A 16,279-nucleotide genomic window follows, 5' to 3' on the forward strand; every position below is an offset into this window, starting at 1 on the left:
GAACCTTTCACCGTCAAAATGAAAAATATGAATTGGAATAGCAATGTTGTTATGCATCTGTCTCTTCCAGTTGAATTTTCTATGTCTACATAGATGAAACTTATCTACCATTTCTGTTCTGCATCCAGAGAGATGAATAAAACATGGTCTGTGACCTGGATAAATATCAAACCAAAAAAAGAACTTTTTAATATTTTGATTGAAAACATCTGGGTTTTTTTCTGTCTTACTAAAGCGTAAGAAGCTGCAGCAGACTGCAGCAAGCATGAATGAAGGCTTTTCCTGCTTTTAATTTACAGGAATGTGATTTGCACCAATGGAAGTGGGAGTGCAGGGTTTTCCTTTGCTGGTATTTCTGCTTTTTTTCTGACCACAGTGTGGCAGGTGCTTTCATAGACTTCAAATTCCTCTTGCAAATTTCATCTTCAAATCCTCTTTCAAGTGACTGTAGACAAGTACTCAGTGTATGCCTGCATCAATTGTAACTATTGTTCCTTACCTGATCTCGTGAGGCTCTTCTTTGAGATTATTTAGTATTATAATATTCTGGCATGAAGTAAAAGAGCAAAGAAATAGGCATGCATTCTTGTGGGGTGTTTTTGTCTTTTTTTTTCCAGCAAAATAGGATTAAATTTTACTTAAGTACTCCAAATTCTTTAACTATAGCTCAAGCACTGGAGTTGGATTACTTCGAAAAAAAATATATAAATGAAAAAACTTAGAAGGACTGAGTAGAGGGTAGATATATTTCTGTCTGCTTTTATTAAATGGACATTTATTTGGGGAAAAAAAAGAATATAAACACATGAATTAATATGGTCACAATGCTACAGAAATCTAGAAACTAATTGGATCGAGAAGTTCCAGATTTAGCATTTTAATTTAACCAGCAGATATACTACTGTCTTCTTTCCAAGTGCATAGCAATCACTTCACCTACTTTCTCATGTGCCAACTGATGCATTTGAGAGCAATACTCAGATGTCAGCTTCCATTTTAATGTGTGACATTTGTTCTTTTTGGCTGTAACACATGATCAAAGTTGTTTGAGGAAATTTGTTGAAAACGTGCAGTCTCGGTTGTGATCACCAACACGGCACGAGGAGGAAAATGGGAGAATGCAGTTGGACATGGAATTGATTTGAGTTTAAGCAGGAAGCTAAAATAAATAAAGCTAAAATACCATAATGGAAATTCAACTTGTAGAAAAACAGTTACTAATGCAGAGCTGAACTTTCGCACTTCTTATGTCTGACCTTAATCTGTATTGTAAAATTGTTTAATTACTGTGTTTCAAAGTTAACCTAGGTCAATCATTGTATTAAAAATACTAAGCCTACAATTGTGTGTATTTTTGTCTAGACTTGGCACAAAGCACTTTTTGGATTGGGGGGGATTTGGACAGGTGGATAACTCTGTGAGACATATATGGCCTGGGAGTATTTGGTGGGAGGAGTGGCGTTCACAATAATAGCCACACTATGTAAAGAACAGGTGATTGCAAGTTGGTTTTGCAGGGAGGGAGAGTCTTTGTTCCTTGAATAGCTCAGGAAAAGGCTGTATAACATGCACCACCTGGGAAACTTGCACAAATGCATCAGTTCAAGTGTTATTCTGTCTGTTGTAACAAGGGATTTTACAACCCTTCATACTTCTTATACATTCCCTGTCAGGGGTAGGCTTTTAAGATGTAGCAAAGCACTTGGTAGCTGACACAACAGCTGAATAACTGTTAGAGGAAGCTGAAATAGATTGTATAGCTCTGAGCACTTGAAAGCTAGTTTCTCATTAGATTATCTTTTTAAATCTTAAACACTACATCAAGTAACATGTTGGAACTAACTCAGAGAATGACTATTGCTGAATCCTTCAGTAAAGAGCTAGTCCTAGCCCAAACAAACCTTGTCATGGACCCTGTCTCAGGTACAAGATAGTAAAACAGTCCTCCTAGCTTTATTACACCTTTTTTCCCTACCCCGTGTTAGGAGATTAGCAATAACCAAAATAAAGTTGGGGGCCAAAATCAGCACCCGCTAATCGGGGTCAGCAGCAACTGTGAGGACAGTTGGTTGAACATAACTGCTGACTAATAGATGTACCAGCAGCCTAGCACATGTTCCACACAGGTACTAATAATGTTTTTTTTTCTAGCAGTAGTAGTAATAGTGGAATTTTACCCCAAGCTGTGATTTCCCCTTCCCTCTTTTTTAAATAAGGCTACATGAACAGTGGGTTTTGCAGCTGGTTGTGCTCATGAGTAAGCTTAGACTAGTTATTAGCTCAGGGATAAGATGGGGCAGTGTCTTTTGTGTAACATAGGACTATCTACTCTTAATACTGCTTCTCGCCCCCGCCCCCCCCGGCCTTTTTGTCTTCCTGAATCAGTTAGGCAAAAGATTGCACTGATGAGTCAGCCACACACAGAAGCAACACGAGATATTTGAGTTTTTTAACCCATGGGACATTTTTCCCTATTCTGACAGCTATTTAAAGGTGATATATTAATAGCTTTACACTGATATTAGCTGATAGCCTCGTGTGCCATCCTAGCTTGCTCCATGGACTTCTGCATAGAGTTTGCTCCAGTGGTCCCTACCTTGACTTTCTTCCAGCATGGGTAGTGCTTCATGTCCTGCAGTTTGCCACTGTTTACAGGGCCATGGAAGGCTGAGCAGATCTTTGCCAGTATAAATCATTGGAAAAGAAAGCACAAAGTACTTCAATGTTTGTTGTTTCCTCTTTTACATGTCCGTACTTCATTCAACAGTGGGACACTGCTTAGTTGTCTTTTTGCTTCTGCTCTACATCCAGAAGCCTGTCTCTTTACTCTCTGTGTTGCTTATCGGTTTCAATTCCAGCTGATCCTTGACTTTCCTAGTTTCTATTCCTGAGTATCCAGGTGATGTTTCTATTCCTGCCTTTCTACAGCTCCTTATGGAGTCCAAGTTGGCTGTTCAGGCAGGCTGACTTGCCTTTTGCAAAACAGTGTACTGTTTTGCTCCGAGGTGACTGTTTCTGGTGACAAGTCAGCTCTTCTCAGCCCCAGATGCTGCCTTACTTTCTCTGTTGCTCCCCAGCCAAGCTACTAATTTCCTAAACGACTGAAGTCTGCTCTCCTGAAGCACAAATGCTGACTTCCCTTCCTTGCTTTTCACAGGGTCTCTACCACCTGTCATTTTGCTAGCAATACTGCTCTCAGCTCACATGTCCCTGATCAGTTCTTCCTTCATGCTCTTCTCCATTTTTGTTCCCACACTGCATTCCCTTTGTTTTCTTTTTTTTTCTAAAGAACCTGTATCCATTGTATCCATCATCCATCCATTGCAATATTACAGTTGTACCAACTATCTCACTACACCTTGGTAATTCTCATGAGATCAGTTATAGACATTGACACATTCCTTGTGAAGAGAGTTGCAAGACTCTAAGTAGCAGTTAACTTAAATCAAAAGGGTGTCAGGAAAGTGTCAGAGCTGATAAAGTTGTTACATGAAGATACAAGAAGTAAAACAAGAAAGAGAAGAATTTTAGTAGAGGCCGAAGGGATTAAAGTGACATTTATACAATAACCAAACAAAAAACAATAGAACAAACTTTCTTTTGAGTTTGTAGCCACATCATGCCTGGCTGGAGAGGGAAGTAATCCTAATGTTAGTTTTGAAAGCCAGCTAGGAATCCAGCAGGTGATCAGGAGCTGAGTCTGATGTGAAAAGTTTTGGCAAAGGAACTCAGCAGGTTTTCTTGATTGTTTGGTAAATCACAGAGCGGTAAGCGAAGAACCTCTGTATTCTGATTGGGTTTGAGGGCTTGCCAGATTTGGAACAGTTCCAAAACCACCTACTATTTTCTTACATGTACTGTCCCATGAATTTTTATTTATTTTTTATCCCTGTGTTCAGATGATTGCGCTTTATGAAATAAAGCCAATATTCATCTTTAGCTCTATTAGAAACTAAAATGCATTCTTCCTGTTCAGAGCAAACTAAAAATGTCATGTATTCCACTGAAAAGGAGCAGAGGAACTTGGATCTTGTAGAAAACTGTACAGTGCAGTTTTGCTGGGAAGACTTTAAAGTAAGCACTGGAAAAAAAGGGCTTTGTGTTGTGAAATCTTATGAGTCAATTTTTGAAAGAAAGGATCTAGGATCCTATTCAAGGACAAAAAAAAAAAAAGGCAAATATTCATCTTGAACAAGTCTAAATTGTAAAAATTGTAACACTAGAGAGAATTTCTGGGAGAATTTATAAGAGTGTTTTTCACATTGGATGGATGGGACAAAGGAAGAGTTCACAGAGGTGGATTTTGTGCACTGGTGTTTGCAGAGATGGAATCATAGAATCATAGAATGCTAAAGGTTGGAAGGGACCTCAGAGGTCATCTAGTCCAACCCCCCTGCACATGCAGGAATAAAGAGCAGATACATGAGTGGGACAAAGGGAGAAGTGATGAACCTTCTCCCATCCCCTGGTCCAGGGAGAAATAAAGTAAGGGAGGGGGAAAAAAAAGAAGAAGAAAAAAAACAGTAAATAGCTGTCAGTTTTAGAGGGTGCTGATTGGAATTTTAAACAAATTCTCTGTTTATTTTGCAAAGTGTGGAGTAGTGACAATTGTTATATGTTCTTTTGGAGTAAGCTGTCTCCAAGAGATGCTTCAAACCAATGGTGTTTTTAGATAGTGATAACAACTTGCAAGTACCTAACTATTGGCTAGCTGCTCACTATTGTTAATTATACTTATTGCTAATCTGTGAACATATATTACATTCAATTTAGCATCAGTAGATAATGCTTTAAGATAACTTTCAGTGTGTGCTTGGGTCTTGGGTTTTTGCTTTCTGATTTTGGTAGGTTGTTTTTTATTTTAAAGCTGAGAGGGGATGGTAATTCTGTCAAGTAATACGTTCCTGATGCTGCATTTAATACAAAGAAAAGGCAAAAATTAAGTATCAGTGTGTATATATTTATAGTACAAATTGTAAATTTATAGTAATTAAAATTATAAATTGAATGTGATTGTCTAAATACATGTAATTAACAATTTTTATATATTCATTTTGTATGTAAAATTGAAAGGCAAATTTTTAAGGCAGTGTGACTAATCAAGCTAAACAGCTCTTCTGTCTTAAAATAACTTCTTTTATCTGCTTTAGGATTCTAATGTTATTTAAGATGCTAATTAAGGTGTGGTAGGTATTTATTCTTCCTCATACTAATGTATAATCAAAATCAAACCAAATAAATTTATTTATTTTGTGATTCAACAGCGGTATATTTTGTTGTCAGAGGGCATTGCAGTTATAAAGAAATTTGTAATTCTAAGGGCAACTCTACTGAGGGTAATTGTTTCCTGAAAACATCTGTCTGTTTTAAATAGTAGAATGATAAAGTGGTCTCACAAAGTACTGTAAAACAGCTACATCTTTAATATGGACAGGTCTTGAGTATAAAGAATGAGAACATCCAAATACTGCTTTGAATTATCCTCTTAGTTGAAAATAGGCTTATTATTTGGAAGTCTATAGGAGAAAAGGAAGGACAGTTGGAAAATGTTTCTTTGCTGAACTAAACTTCATTTTTATTATACTGAGGATGTTATAAATTCTCGCTGCATTTCATCAAATATCCTGGATCTCTGCTTCTGTTTTATTTTTCTGTTGTTTTGCTTTGTCTTCTTCCTGACTGCATTGATTTTCCCAAGGATCTAACACAGACTAGCTGGTAAATCTGGAAAATAATTGGATTTATCTAATCCCCAATTTTAAAACGTTTTTGTACAGTTATGCAGGACTAGAAATAAAGCTGTTATGACATAAAGAGCAGAAAAAACCTTCGTTTTTTACATTTAAGGAATTATTGGAGTACTCAGATTATGATGGTGATCTAAAATTCGGTATTTCTGATTTGGTTTGCTTTGTTTCTTATTTTGTCATGTATGGTTCTGCTTCTCAATGTAGGAAAGGCTACTTCACTTGAGTAAAGCTATGAGGTTAATCCTCCCACCTTTAAGATTCTGTGGCAGTTATTTTAAGTCTAATGAGGTTGTTGGGGCATGGCTTAATAGGCTGATTCTGTGCAGATGGTAATTGCCCTGTCTCATGTTTATCTTCTGATTCTGTTGAATGGTACTTTAGAAGAAGGAATAAATATTTGTGTGATAAATGCAACAATTTCTTAAACCACTGCAGAATTCCAAAATATTTGTTGATAATGTTCTCTAATTTGCTTTCTTTTAAGAAACTTTTGTTTTACTATTTTAAATGTTTCTTTTGTTTACAGGTTTTGAAAGTATTTTAGAAGGGCTTTATGGACCAAGGCTACGAAGAGACCTCAGCTTATTTGAAGGTAAATGAGCCAGCATTTAGTGCAGTGAGCTTTATTTTACTAGGTAGTTTAAAGCATATACTGAATTCTGAAAAAGAAATCTTCTCTTGTTTTCTTTCTTAGCTGTTTTTCATATATGACTGTGTATTGTTCTTGTCTGTACCATGCATATGCAAAACAAGGTAAAATTGTAACTAGGTCTTATTCTCTTGCAAGGAAATGTTGAATTAACTAAGCATGCCTGAGTAGCTGCCTGAGAAAGATTTACTTTTCTGCAGTATTTCATCCCCTAGTAACATTTTTTCCTGGCAACTCTTAGAAAGGGAGGACAAGAAGTTCAGTTTGTTATCAATATTAAAAGGAAAATTATGCGTGCTAGTTTGTTTTTGTAGTTGCCTAGAAAATAAGTATTTTCTTGTTGCATTTTCTGCCACCCATGTACACCTATCCTTATCCCATATCTTGTAGGCTACGCCGAAATAACGGTTAATAACACCTGAGTTTTTAGTTAATTAAAATAAGCATGAAATGACTTACCAGCCATTAACATACACACACACACACACACACACGAAAGAAAGCCTTGAGGTGTTAAAAGGAGGCACAGTGGCATGTTCCTTTCCATGGTTATGAAAAAATTTCTTCTGCTATCAGTGTGTTGCTTTGCCTACTTTTTCATTTCTTCATTATTTATTTTTTGATCATATAGTTCATAGAGCTTGTAATTTGTTTGCTGCCAGTCCATGAACAGCAGCATATAAAGAATACGTTTGCTTGGAATAACTTTGGAATAGTTTCTTTAACTTGATTTTGGTTTGGTCGTCTTCAGATTATGCAAGTTCGTTGGCCTATATTGAATACTTAACACAATGTTTTCAAGGGAAAAGGGAATTTTGAAATGCCATTTTACTGATATTTTAAGAAGATATTTCTGCCAGATACAAAGCTAAGCATGCCAATAGAGACTTTTAAAGCAGCAAAGAGATGTGTAAATTTGGGCTAAAGTTTATTTTCATGAATCGTACTTCCATCTGCTGTGATTGAAACGAGCCTGGTTTTGCTTTGGAAAGGGAATGGGACTTTCTTAACCTTGTGTATGTAGTATCTTTTTCTTCCAGTTAGAAATTCCAGTGGGTTGCAAATTGTCAGGCTTTAAATCAATTACTGATTAAAGTATAAGTGTGTGTGTGTGTGTATGTGTGTGTGTATTTTTATCAAAAGGTATTGAAAAAAATTAAAGGCATTTTCTGTCTTTTGTATAATAAGACTGAAAGCAATTTGGAAGTTACGAATATTATTTAACTACTGACCCCAAAACAAATGTTACAGTTTAAGCTTCATAGTCGACAATGCTGTGTTATATTGCTGCTTTGTAGTTCTTGCATGTATGTATTAGCATGGTCTTCTGGGAGAAGCTGAGTTTATTTATAAGCACATGTTATTGAGAATTTTTGTGACCTTCTATTTAAGATTTATCATCTACATTTTTTCTAGTATTTACTGTCCAAGCAATTTTGGACTGCATTATTGACTTTTTATCTGGCAAATAAAAATGTCTGTTAATCTAAAATGTAAAGTGTTAAAACTATGTTTTTTCTCTCGTTTGCAAGAATGCCAGTAATGTGCCTGATTTTCTGAACAGCTGAAGCTTGTGCCCATATGTTTGACACATCTGTTACATTCATTTTGCTTCTGGAGCAACTTGAGAAAAGAGAAAGAGTGTTAGGTTGGGATGTCCTCCTTACATTACTGCTTTTGATTCATGTTTGTAAATAGAATATTCAGAGAAAGGATTTGAAAGAGATTGATAGATAGTACTGATAGTATAAGACTATTTCTGGGTGGATTCTGAAGTGCGTTATAAAGGGTTGTACAAAACTGCAAAGTAAAATGGGTAATGAATCTTCCCAATGTAATTTAAGTGCCATTTTTCAGTTTTACAGATGGTCAAGCTAAGAGACAAAGTAAATGATGTGCCTCAGTTAGCAAAATGTACGGTTGGTAGAATCTGAACTAGAAATACAGACTCTTAGCATCATGCCCAAATCAGTGCAGCTGGTAAGGTCTCAGTCTTGCTTATCATAACCACTGAACCGATATTATCAATATGCAGTGTTATGCCTCACAAGCAAGGATATCTGTTTCATTAAATAAAGCCATGACAAATTGTATATTTTTGTTATGCAGCACTGCAAGAATGGGAAATTGGCTGAAATATCTGCCCCTTAGTTGCACTAGCATTCTGCTATTATATTGCTAATCTTATTTGTTGTTCATAATATAGCCAAAAAAAAAAAAAAAATTACTCGGCAGGAAATTTAACGTGTCTGAGTATTAGTTGCTGTTTCCTCTTTGATTCTGTCTTGCAATAGTTTGATCTATAAATGAAATGATTGTATTTAATGACATTTGAGAGAAAATAAAGTAGAATGACAAATCTGAATGATGAAAGGAATGCTTCAGTTTTACTAGGTTGGGTTTTGTTGTTTGTTTTTCTTTAGGAAAAAAAAATGTAAAGCCAATTTTACTGAGAAGGTAAATGAATTTCATCAGGAACTCAGCCAGCTATGACAGTTCCTAGTTACCTGAAGACAGCACCATTTTTTTCATTCTCATCTGCATTATTCAGTATTGGTTTCTCCCTGGCTGTTTTGTCTGTGTAGCTTCTGGTTGCAATGGTGTCAAGTTCTACATCCTGGCATGATCCTTGATCATGCTCTCAGCTGGCTCGAGGCTTCTCATCCCATTCTTTCTTTATACCCATTTTCAGCTAAGCAGATACACTTGTAAACTGTTGTTATTTACATTCTACTTCCGGACAGTTAGCTAAATTGTCAGAAAGCTTTTTCTCTAATCATCTGGTATGTGTGCAATGTTTCTTTTGGAGTTGTGTGCTGACACTTTGGGTGAGGTTTGTTGAGGAGATACTCTGGGTTCTCTTAAAAAGAGAAGGGAAAAAAGCAGTGTGGAGAAATGCAGAAATCTTTTACCACATTCCCTCTAGCAGGAAAAATACTAATTCTTTAGCTAGGATAAAAGGCTTATTTTGAGGGCAGGACTGATTTTTTTTATTATTAATAGCAATAATATATAAGGTAATGGGGTGAAAATTTATATTAAGAGCATGTCTTTAATATTGTTCAAGTTTTTATGAAAGTAAAAGGATTAAAGAAAGTAATAAACGCCTCAGGAATTTTATTGTGCTTATTAGGTATCAGTAGTGCTATATAAAAAGAAGAAGATGCTTTGTTTGAAATTTTGACAATGGACAGGAATTTTTGAGGAGCTAATTTTGTAATAATGTAGGAAGTGTTGGAAAGCAAAGGTAGGATTTTTTAGGTTTTTATATTTATTAGACAACCATTTCACATTTTAAAAGGTAAATATGAAAGCTCTTCAGTCCTATGGCTGTCTCAGTTTGTGTAGTGCAATGTGACTGCTTGGAGAAAAATGGGCTGGGGAAACAAAGGATTGAATGGCTGAGGAAATGACAACAGAATAGCAATCTTGTCAAAATTTATTTCCATTTTTAAAAATAAAAGTGGCTTTAACAGATTTAAATATAAAGACAGTGGTTTCAAGTGATCCAAACCATGCTTAATAGTAAATGTTCATTGTACAGTCTGTTATAACTTCTTCTCATGGACCAAATATTCTTCGAGGATTTTAAGTGTAAAAAAGCAGGGGGAGAGGATCCCTGTGCTCCTAAATTGAATGCAACCAACAGAAAGGATGTTCTCCTTAAGGAGTCATCTCTGCTCCCAGGTCATTTGCAGAGTGGTTGTCAGTCTGCAGTAGGACTGATATGGTGGCCTCTGCCGTGTGTTTCCTGTGATGCTGACCCGAGACTGTTGTATGCTTGTAGTTTGATATATCTGATATATCAAACAATAATCCTGGCAGTTATCCGGTTGGATTTTGCTTTTCTCCTTGGATGAACACTGATTTGAAATGAGGGGGAAGATTTTCTGAGGGTATTCTTTCAAAAAGGGGTTTATTGCACCTAAAGTCCTTTGCAGTTAATCTAGGTCTAAAGCTGATGTAAAACTAGCTCAGGAGTGCATACAGAGGCAAACGTGGGTAGTTTGTTCTTTCTTTTTTTGTGTCAGTGAGCCAGAAGCCACACTAGCGCACACAGGCTTATTTGACTCTCCTGCACTGCTGCTGGAGCTCTGCAGATGTGAAGGAAGATGTGTGCTGTGTTTGAGGGGGGGAAATTGAAATAATCCTGTTAGGGCAAAGGGATAAGCCTTTCCTTGGTTGCCTTTTGTTTTTAGTGTAACCTTTTCCCTGTAGTATCTTAACTGCTAGAAAAGAGAGAGGCTCTGACAGTATTTAGGCTTTCTCTTTCAATCAAAGTATTACCACAACAACTGGAGGAGTGATATAACTGCTCTTTTTACGGGTTACAGCAATTATTCTTTTCTCTCCCTTCCCCCCTTTCCAAATATTATTTGGATATGATTCCTAACCTTTGTATTTTGCATTTTTATTCTGTCAATCTTGCTTAACCCCCTGGAATTCTTAATACATTATCATGGTGTATGTTATTTCTTTGAATAAATTTATTTCCACACAGAACTGACATTTCTCAAGTCTTGCTTGTATGGTGACACAGAAGGATTGCTCTTCATTTAGGTTCTTAATAATAGAAATGAGTGTGCTTCAGAATTTGAAGGCAAAAGAATTTCTGTCAAAGCCTAAAGTCTTGGAGTTATGCTCAGAATCCCAACATTCGTAAATGGATTTGTTGTGGTTGCAAAGAAAACCATTTAAACATGAACTCATTAGGAAAGAGTGTGGTATGGGGCTTTTTGCAGACATCCTTGAACAATAGCTCTGACAGTTAGGGACAGCTTAGATTAATTCGATAAAAATAATTCATTATTGTTCTTAGACACTAGGTTTTCTTGACTGTACAATGTTTTTCTTGATCATCAACTGTCCAACCTGTCAAAGCCTTCAATTTTCCTCTCTGGGATTGTTAGTAGAGAATTCTGATTTAAATTAATATTTTTAGAGCTGAGTAAACTAGTCTGGGGTTAGGTTCCTATTTAGCTTAGGAACTTTTTTCATTTTATTTAACGTGGAATGCGAACTTAGGTGGAGTTTTGCTTTATTGTCTTGATTCTTCTTGTCAACGTGCCTGTTTGGGCATTTGTAACTTCATTTGTGTTGTGGTAGATTTTGTCTTTGTACTTTGTATATGGAAGTCTGTGACCTTATTAAGTGCTGCTGGCATGGATACTGATGTGACTAAATAACATTCCCTTAAATGCTTCCTTTTTTGAAATTGCAGAAGATATTTTTGTGTAATTGCTTCCCTCCTATAGGAGAGAATTCATCTTTTATGAAAGATTTATGATATACATATTCTTCCCTTAGGAAGTTCAGCCTGGAAGGCATCAAAATGGTGTAATAGGTCACATACATTCTAGCACACCTAAACAAGGTGGGCAGCTTAACTAGCCTCTGTTTGAGGCAGAGGGGTTCATAAAAACTAATTGACTGTCATCTATGAATATCTAGAGTAATGTGAATTTGGAAAGAAACATGTATGAGAAGATTTGGATTATTCAGAGTTTGGTGAGTTACCCCACCTCCATGTGCTGTGGTGGCAGTTTTAGGTTAAAAACATGTATTACTATTAACATGGCAGAGCTCATTCTCTCAGGATGCGACCTCATAACTTGTTCTTGAATTAAAGCATGCTGCAGTTATCTGGGGCTATTAAATTAAATTTGGTCATAATCTTGAGACCTAGTCAGCTGTGTTGACAAAACAGGAGTTCCAATGGGAAAAATGCAGAGAAGATGAAGACGGGGGGATTGAATCTCACAGGAGAGAGAAAACATGTGGACCAAGAAATTAGAAGATGAGTTTTAACAATTAGCAGAGTTAGTTTAGGAACAGTTTTATGGTGATTGTTGGTTTGGGAAGACTGGAGTACATGGTAGAAACCCTTCCTCCCTCCCTCCCCATTTATTTATTTAGGGAACTTCATAACTTTAATAAAATGTATTATGTGCTTCCTTTCACTAGTATCATGTGCCTCCTTTCAGTAGGAGGAGACTGGACTTGGTTTGGGCGCTGTCTTTAAGTCCTGTGTTCTGCCTGGATTAAAATCTGCCATTGGATGCAGCATATAATGTAATTTAAAGTTACCTGAATTAATCAAGTGTTACAAGTAAATATAAGGGCGTACTTATTTCTAGTGTTAGTACAAAATAAATTAAAATACCTTAAGTAAAACACAGCACATACCCAGAAACACAGAAAGAGACTATCCTAATTCTATCTTAACTTGCTCTTAAACTTGCAAACTTATTGCTTTGTTAAAAGCAGTAATGACTGGATTCAGAGAGATACCTATATATAGAAACTGCAGATGAAGAAACTGCATCCAGTCTGATTCTAATCAGTCAAAAGATATGGGTTTACTTTCATTCCAAGACAGATGCCTTCTGCTGTTTGAAAGAAAGGACCATATGAAACAAAACAGAAGTTGGAAATACCTGAAGAATTTCATGGTGTATCAATAAATGCATGTCAGATTACATTTTAATTTAGTTGAGAGAATTATAGGATGTATATTTTGTTTTCAAAATCTATTTTTGCTTTTTAAAAACATTTAGTTTTTTTGTTCTTTTTTTAAGACTGTGAGCCAGAAGAGCTAACTGACTGGTCTATGGATGAGAAATGTTCCTTTTGTAATTTACACAAAGAAACAGTCAGTGTAAGTATGAACATGATATCAAACATGACTCAAACATCACCTAGTTTGTGTTATGAAAGTAAGAATTAGAGAACTGCATTTTGCAAATAGGTTGCAATAACTCGACTCGAGTTAGTTTGGTTATGAGAAGTATTTTGGTTTTATAGTAATACCTTTTTAGGGGGTCTTTCTCGCTCAATGTCTCAGTAATTGCACTATCACTACAATAACTTCTGAAATAGATGATAATCTTCATGTCTTCCAGGATCGTGCATCAGTTATCGGTTCTTCACAGTCGACGCCTACGGAGGAACTGTCATCTCAGGGCCAGTCCAACACTGATAAGATTGAATGCCAAGCAGAAAATTATCTAAATGCACTCTTTCGAAAGAAAGGTAATAAATCATGTCTTTTATGTTGTTACCTGACACAAATCTAGAAGAATTCAATTATTTAGCGCACATTTTCATTTTCAACTAATTCTTACTAATCTGCCAAATGCTTTTTCTAAGTCTTTTTATCTTCTTTAACCTCAGCAAATGAGGTATTATTCACTTCTTCCTTCTTGTCATTCCTCTTAGTTCTATTAGTACTATTTATATTTCTCTTGACTTTGAATTTGGTTATTTCTCCCATGAGCTACTCTTCCCTCTTCTTGTCAACTTCAGGTGCCTTTCTCTGGAATTCTTAAGCATTTAAATATTCTGCTTTTACTTCTAGTTTTCAACAAAAAATATATTTTAGATGAAACAGTATATCTTACAGATTTTAAAAAGAGATTTTGGATCTTTTCATATTCAAGTTCCTGTTTCAAATACATGCAAGTCAGTAACTGAAACTTCTTGCCAAAACATAGTCGAAGAAAATACAGAGTTATGAAATGCTATGCTCATTCTTGGTGCCCTGTAAAGTTATTACAGTACATGAGAGTGGCTGACAAGTCTGCATGGTTCATTTAGGTCACTTGGCAATAAACTAGTCACTGTCAGCAGGACTAAAATACTCATTTACTACCATAAATTTCCATGTGAAGAATGTGGATGTGGCTCTACTCAGTAAATTCAATCTTCACTTTTTTTTTTTTTTTTATTTAGTAGGTGTACTTGAATGTCAGGATAGATGAGTAGGACCAAGTGTGGCAGTTCTCCCTCTAACTTCAAGTGTAGAGAATCAATTATAGTCTCTTTCTCCTCATAGTCGGGAAATGATGATAATTTTTTCCCTTTGCCTAGCTGTAGTATGAAGAGTGTACTGTTTCTTGAAGAAGTGGATTTTTATTTTTCTTGTGTAGGACATGATGCTCTTGAGCCTAGAATTTGTTTAGGATTTAAAAATCTTTCAATTGGAGCATTTTGAGTTCCTCTTCGTTCCCTGATTTCTTTTTTTTTTGTTTGTTGGTTTGTTTTGGTTTGGTGGGGGTTTTGTTGTTGTTGTTGTTTGTTTTGTTTTGTTTTGTTTTTTGTTTCCTCTCTCTTTCTCAAGCCTGGTTAGTTCCCATTTGAAATACTATGTTAAGTTGCTACCTCAGTACTACTTAAACTTTTATTACTCCAAGATCCTATGGTAATAGCATGTCCCTAAAAAGGTGCTTTGATAGTTAAAATTTCTGCTTTCTCAGCTTCCCTCCCGCCCCCCCTTATTCTTTTGACATAGGCTTTTTCACGATTGGCCTGATTCATGTTGCGTGTATAAAAACGTTTGCTATTTTTTGGTTCTTCTTGAGCAGAGCTTTCATTATGGCAGAAAAGAAAGTTGATGTAGCCTCACCTGTTAAGTTATTTATGTGAAATTTGTCCAGAAAGAAAATATTTTTTACATAATTGTTGTGTGTTTAGTCAGAAAAGTTTTGTGTATTTTAAAAAACAGGGCAAGTCTTTTCACGTTATTCTTGTTGTTCTGAAGAACTTATGAACTCTTGGGTAGCTGGTGATTTTCTGAAGAGTTTTGTAGGGTTATTGCCTCAGGTTAGGTTCCAGCAAAGTCTCATAAGTTGTTCAAATATTGGAAGGTGAAGAGGAAAAAATTGTTGTATCAGCAAAGGCCATGTAAAGCCAATTTATGAGGTATTAAGTAATTGTCTTGGCTTTGCACGGGCAAGATGAAGAGCTTTATTAGTTGGAGAGAGTTAACTCTCTGTATTCTTTGTGCATTCTGAATTTTATTAAGACTTTTGAGATCAGATGCTTAGGACAAAAGGAATCCAAAAAATTGCATTAATCTTAGCTAAGGATTGTTACTGTACTCAGCTTTGTAATATATACCATTTAAATCTTAAAAAAAAGAGAAAAAAAAAAAAAAAGAGTTCCTGGTTTGTCATTTTTAAAATTGAAATAATACTTTTATTTTTTTCACTTGTTTTGGTTGTAAATTCTTCAGGATGCTACAGTTTCCTGCTGTGATAACCAGCACAGTTTCTTTCAGGGCATCTAAGAGCAGCTTCTAACCTTATGAGCAAATTTGTGAGTTGTATTTATTGGTCTCATTTTAATTATCCATTTATTTTGAGAACAAGTTAGTATGTTGGTGGATTTTTTATTTTCTTTTGTTGTTCTTTGTGTGTTTTTTTTTATTTTTTTATTTGCAGATGTTTTTTCTGGCATCATGAAATTAGTGCAGATGATTTCCAGACGTGTAGCAGTGTTGTAAATAGCTGTCTACTGAATGCAATCTTCAGGCATTTATAAATGAGGATTGTCTGTAGAATCCCAGACAAAAATAATTGCCCTTTCTTTTAAAGGACTGATATAATTACTGCTAAGATAGGTGAAATTGTTGACAGGGGAGGTGTGTAAAGTCCAGGGAGACATCATTGGATCTGAATGCATCCGATGTGTGCAAGCTATCTTAGGACTACAGAAGACTAATCATGATCATCTCTATATGCCAGAGCCATAGTTTTTTAAGAGCGTTATCAGATATTTTGACAACTGAATTTTAATTCTCTGAGATTCCAATGATGTGTAGTGTATCTTCTTGGAAGTTGTTACTGTATGCAACGTTAATGTGATCCCTTGATCCTAAAAAAGTCATTTCACATGCGTTAATCAGTTTATATCTTCAGAATGTGCTCAAACAGGAAAATATATTTCTAAAAAGGCTTTTCAGGTTTTAAGGAGCAGAGCTACAGAAAGCAAGAGAGTAAACCAGTCAGCTGACTTGCATCTGTCTAGAAACTCTAGGCAGCTCTTTAAGTATCTTCAGTATTATGCTAAGAACAACAAAACGATTTTTAAAGTTTTCCCT

At 35.7% G+C, this 16,279-nt stretch overlaps 1 protein-coding gene across 3 annotated transcripts in view; it reads left to right on the forward strand.

Moving 5' to 3' along the window:
• The window catches only part of LCORL (ligand dependent nuclear receptor corepressor like), a 67,746-nt gene that overhangs the window by 20,971 nt on the left and 30,496 nt on the right, over positions 1-16,279 (forward strand). For all 3 annotated transcript variants that reach the window (XM_026052376.1, XM_026052378.1, XM_026052375.1), the window contains exons 2-4: positions 6,277-6,342; positions 12,978-13,057; positions 13,302-13,431. In XM_026052376.1, the coding sequence (XP_025908161.1) occupies positions 6,277-6,342; positions 12,978-13,057; positions 13,302-13,431 (276 nt within the window). The remainder of the gene's footprint in view (positions 1-6,276; positions 6,343-12,977; positions 13,058-13,301; positions 13,432-16,279) is intronic.

Source organism: Nothoprocta perdicaria, unplaced genomic scaffold (assembly GCF_003342845.1).
Source record: "Nothoprocta perdicaria isolate Ctin4 unplaced genomic scaffold, notPer1 scaffold_88, whole genome shotgun sequence".
In the NCBI taxonomy this organism is placed as follows: Eukaryota; Metazoa; Chordata; class Aves; order Tinamiformes; family Tinamidae; genus Nothoprocta; species Nothoprocta perdicaria.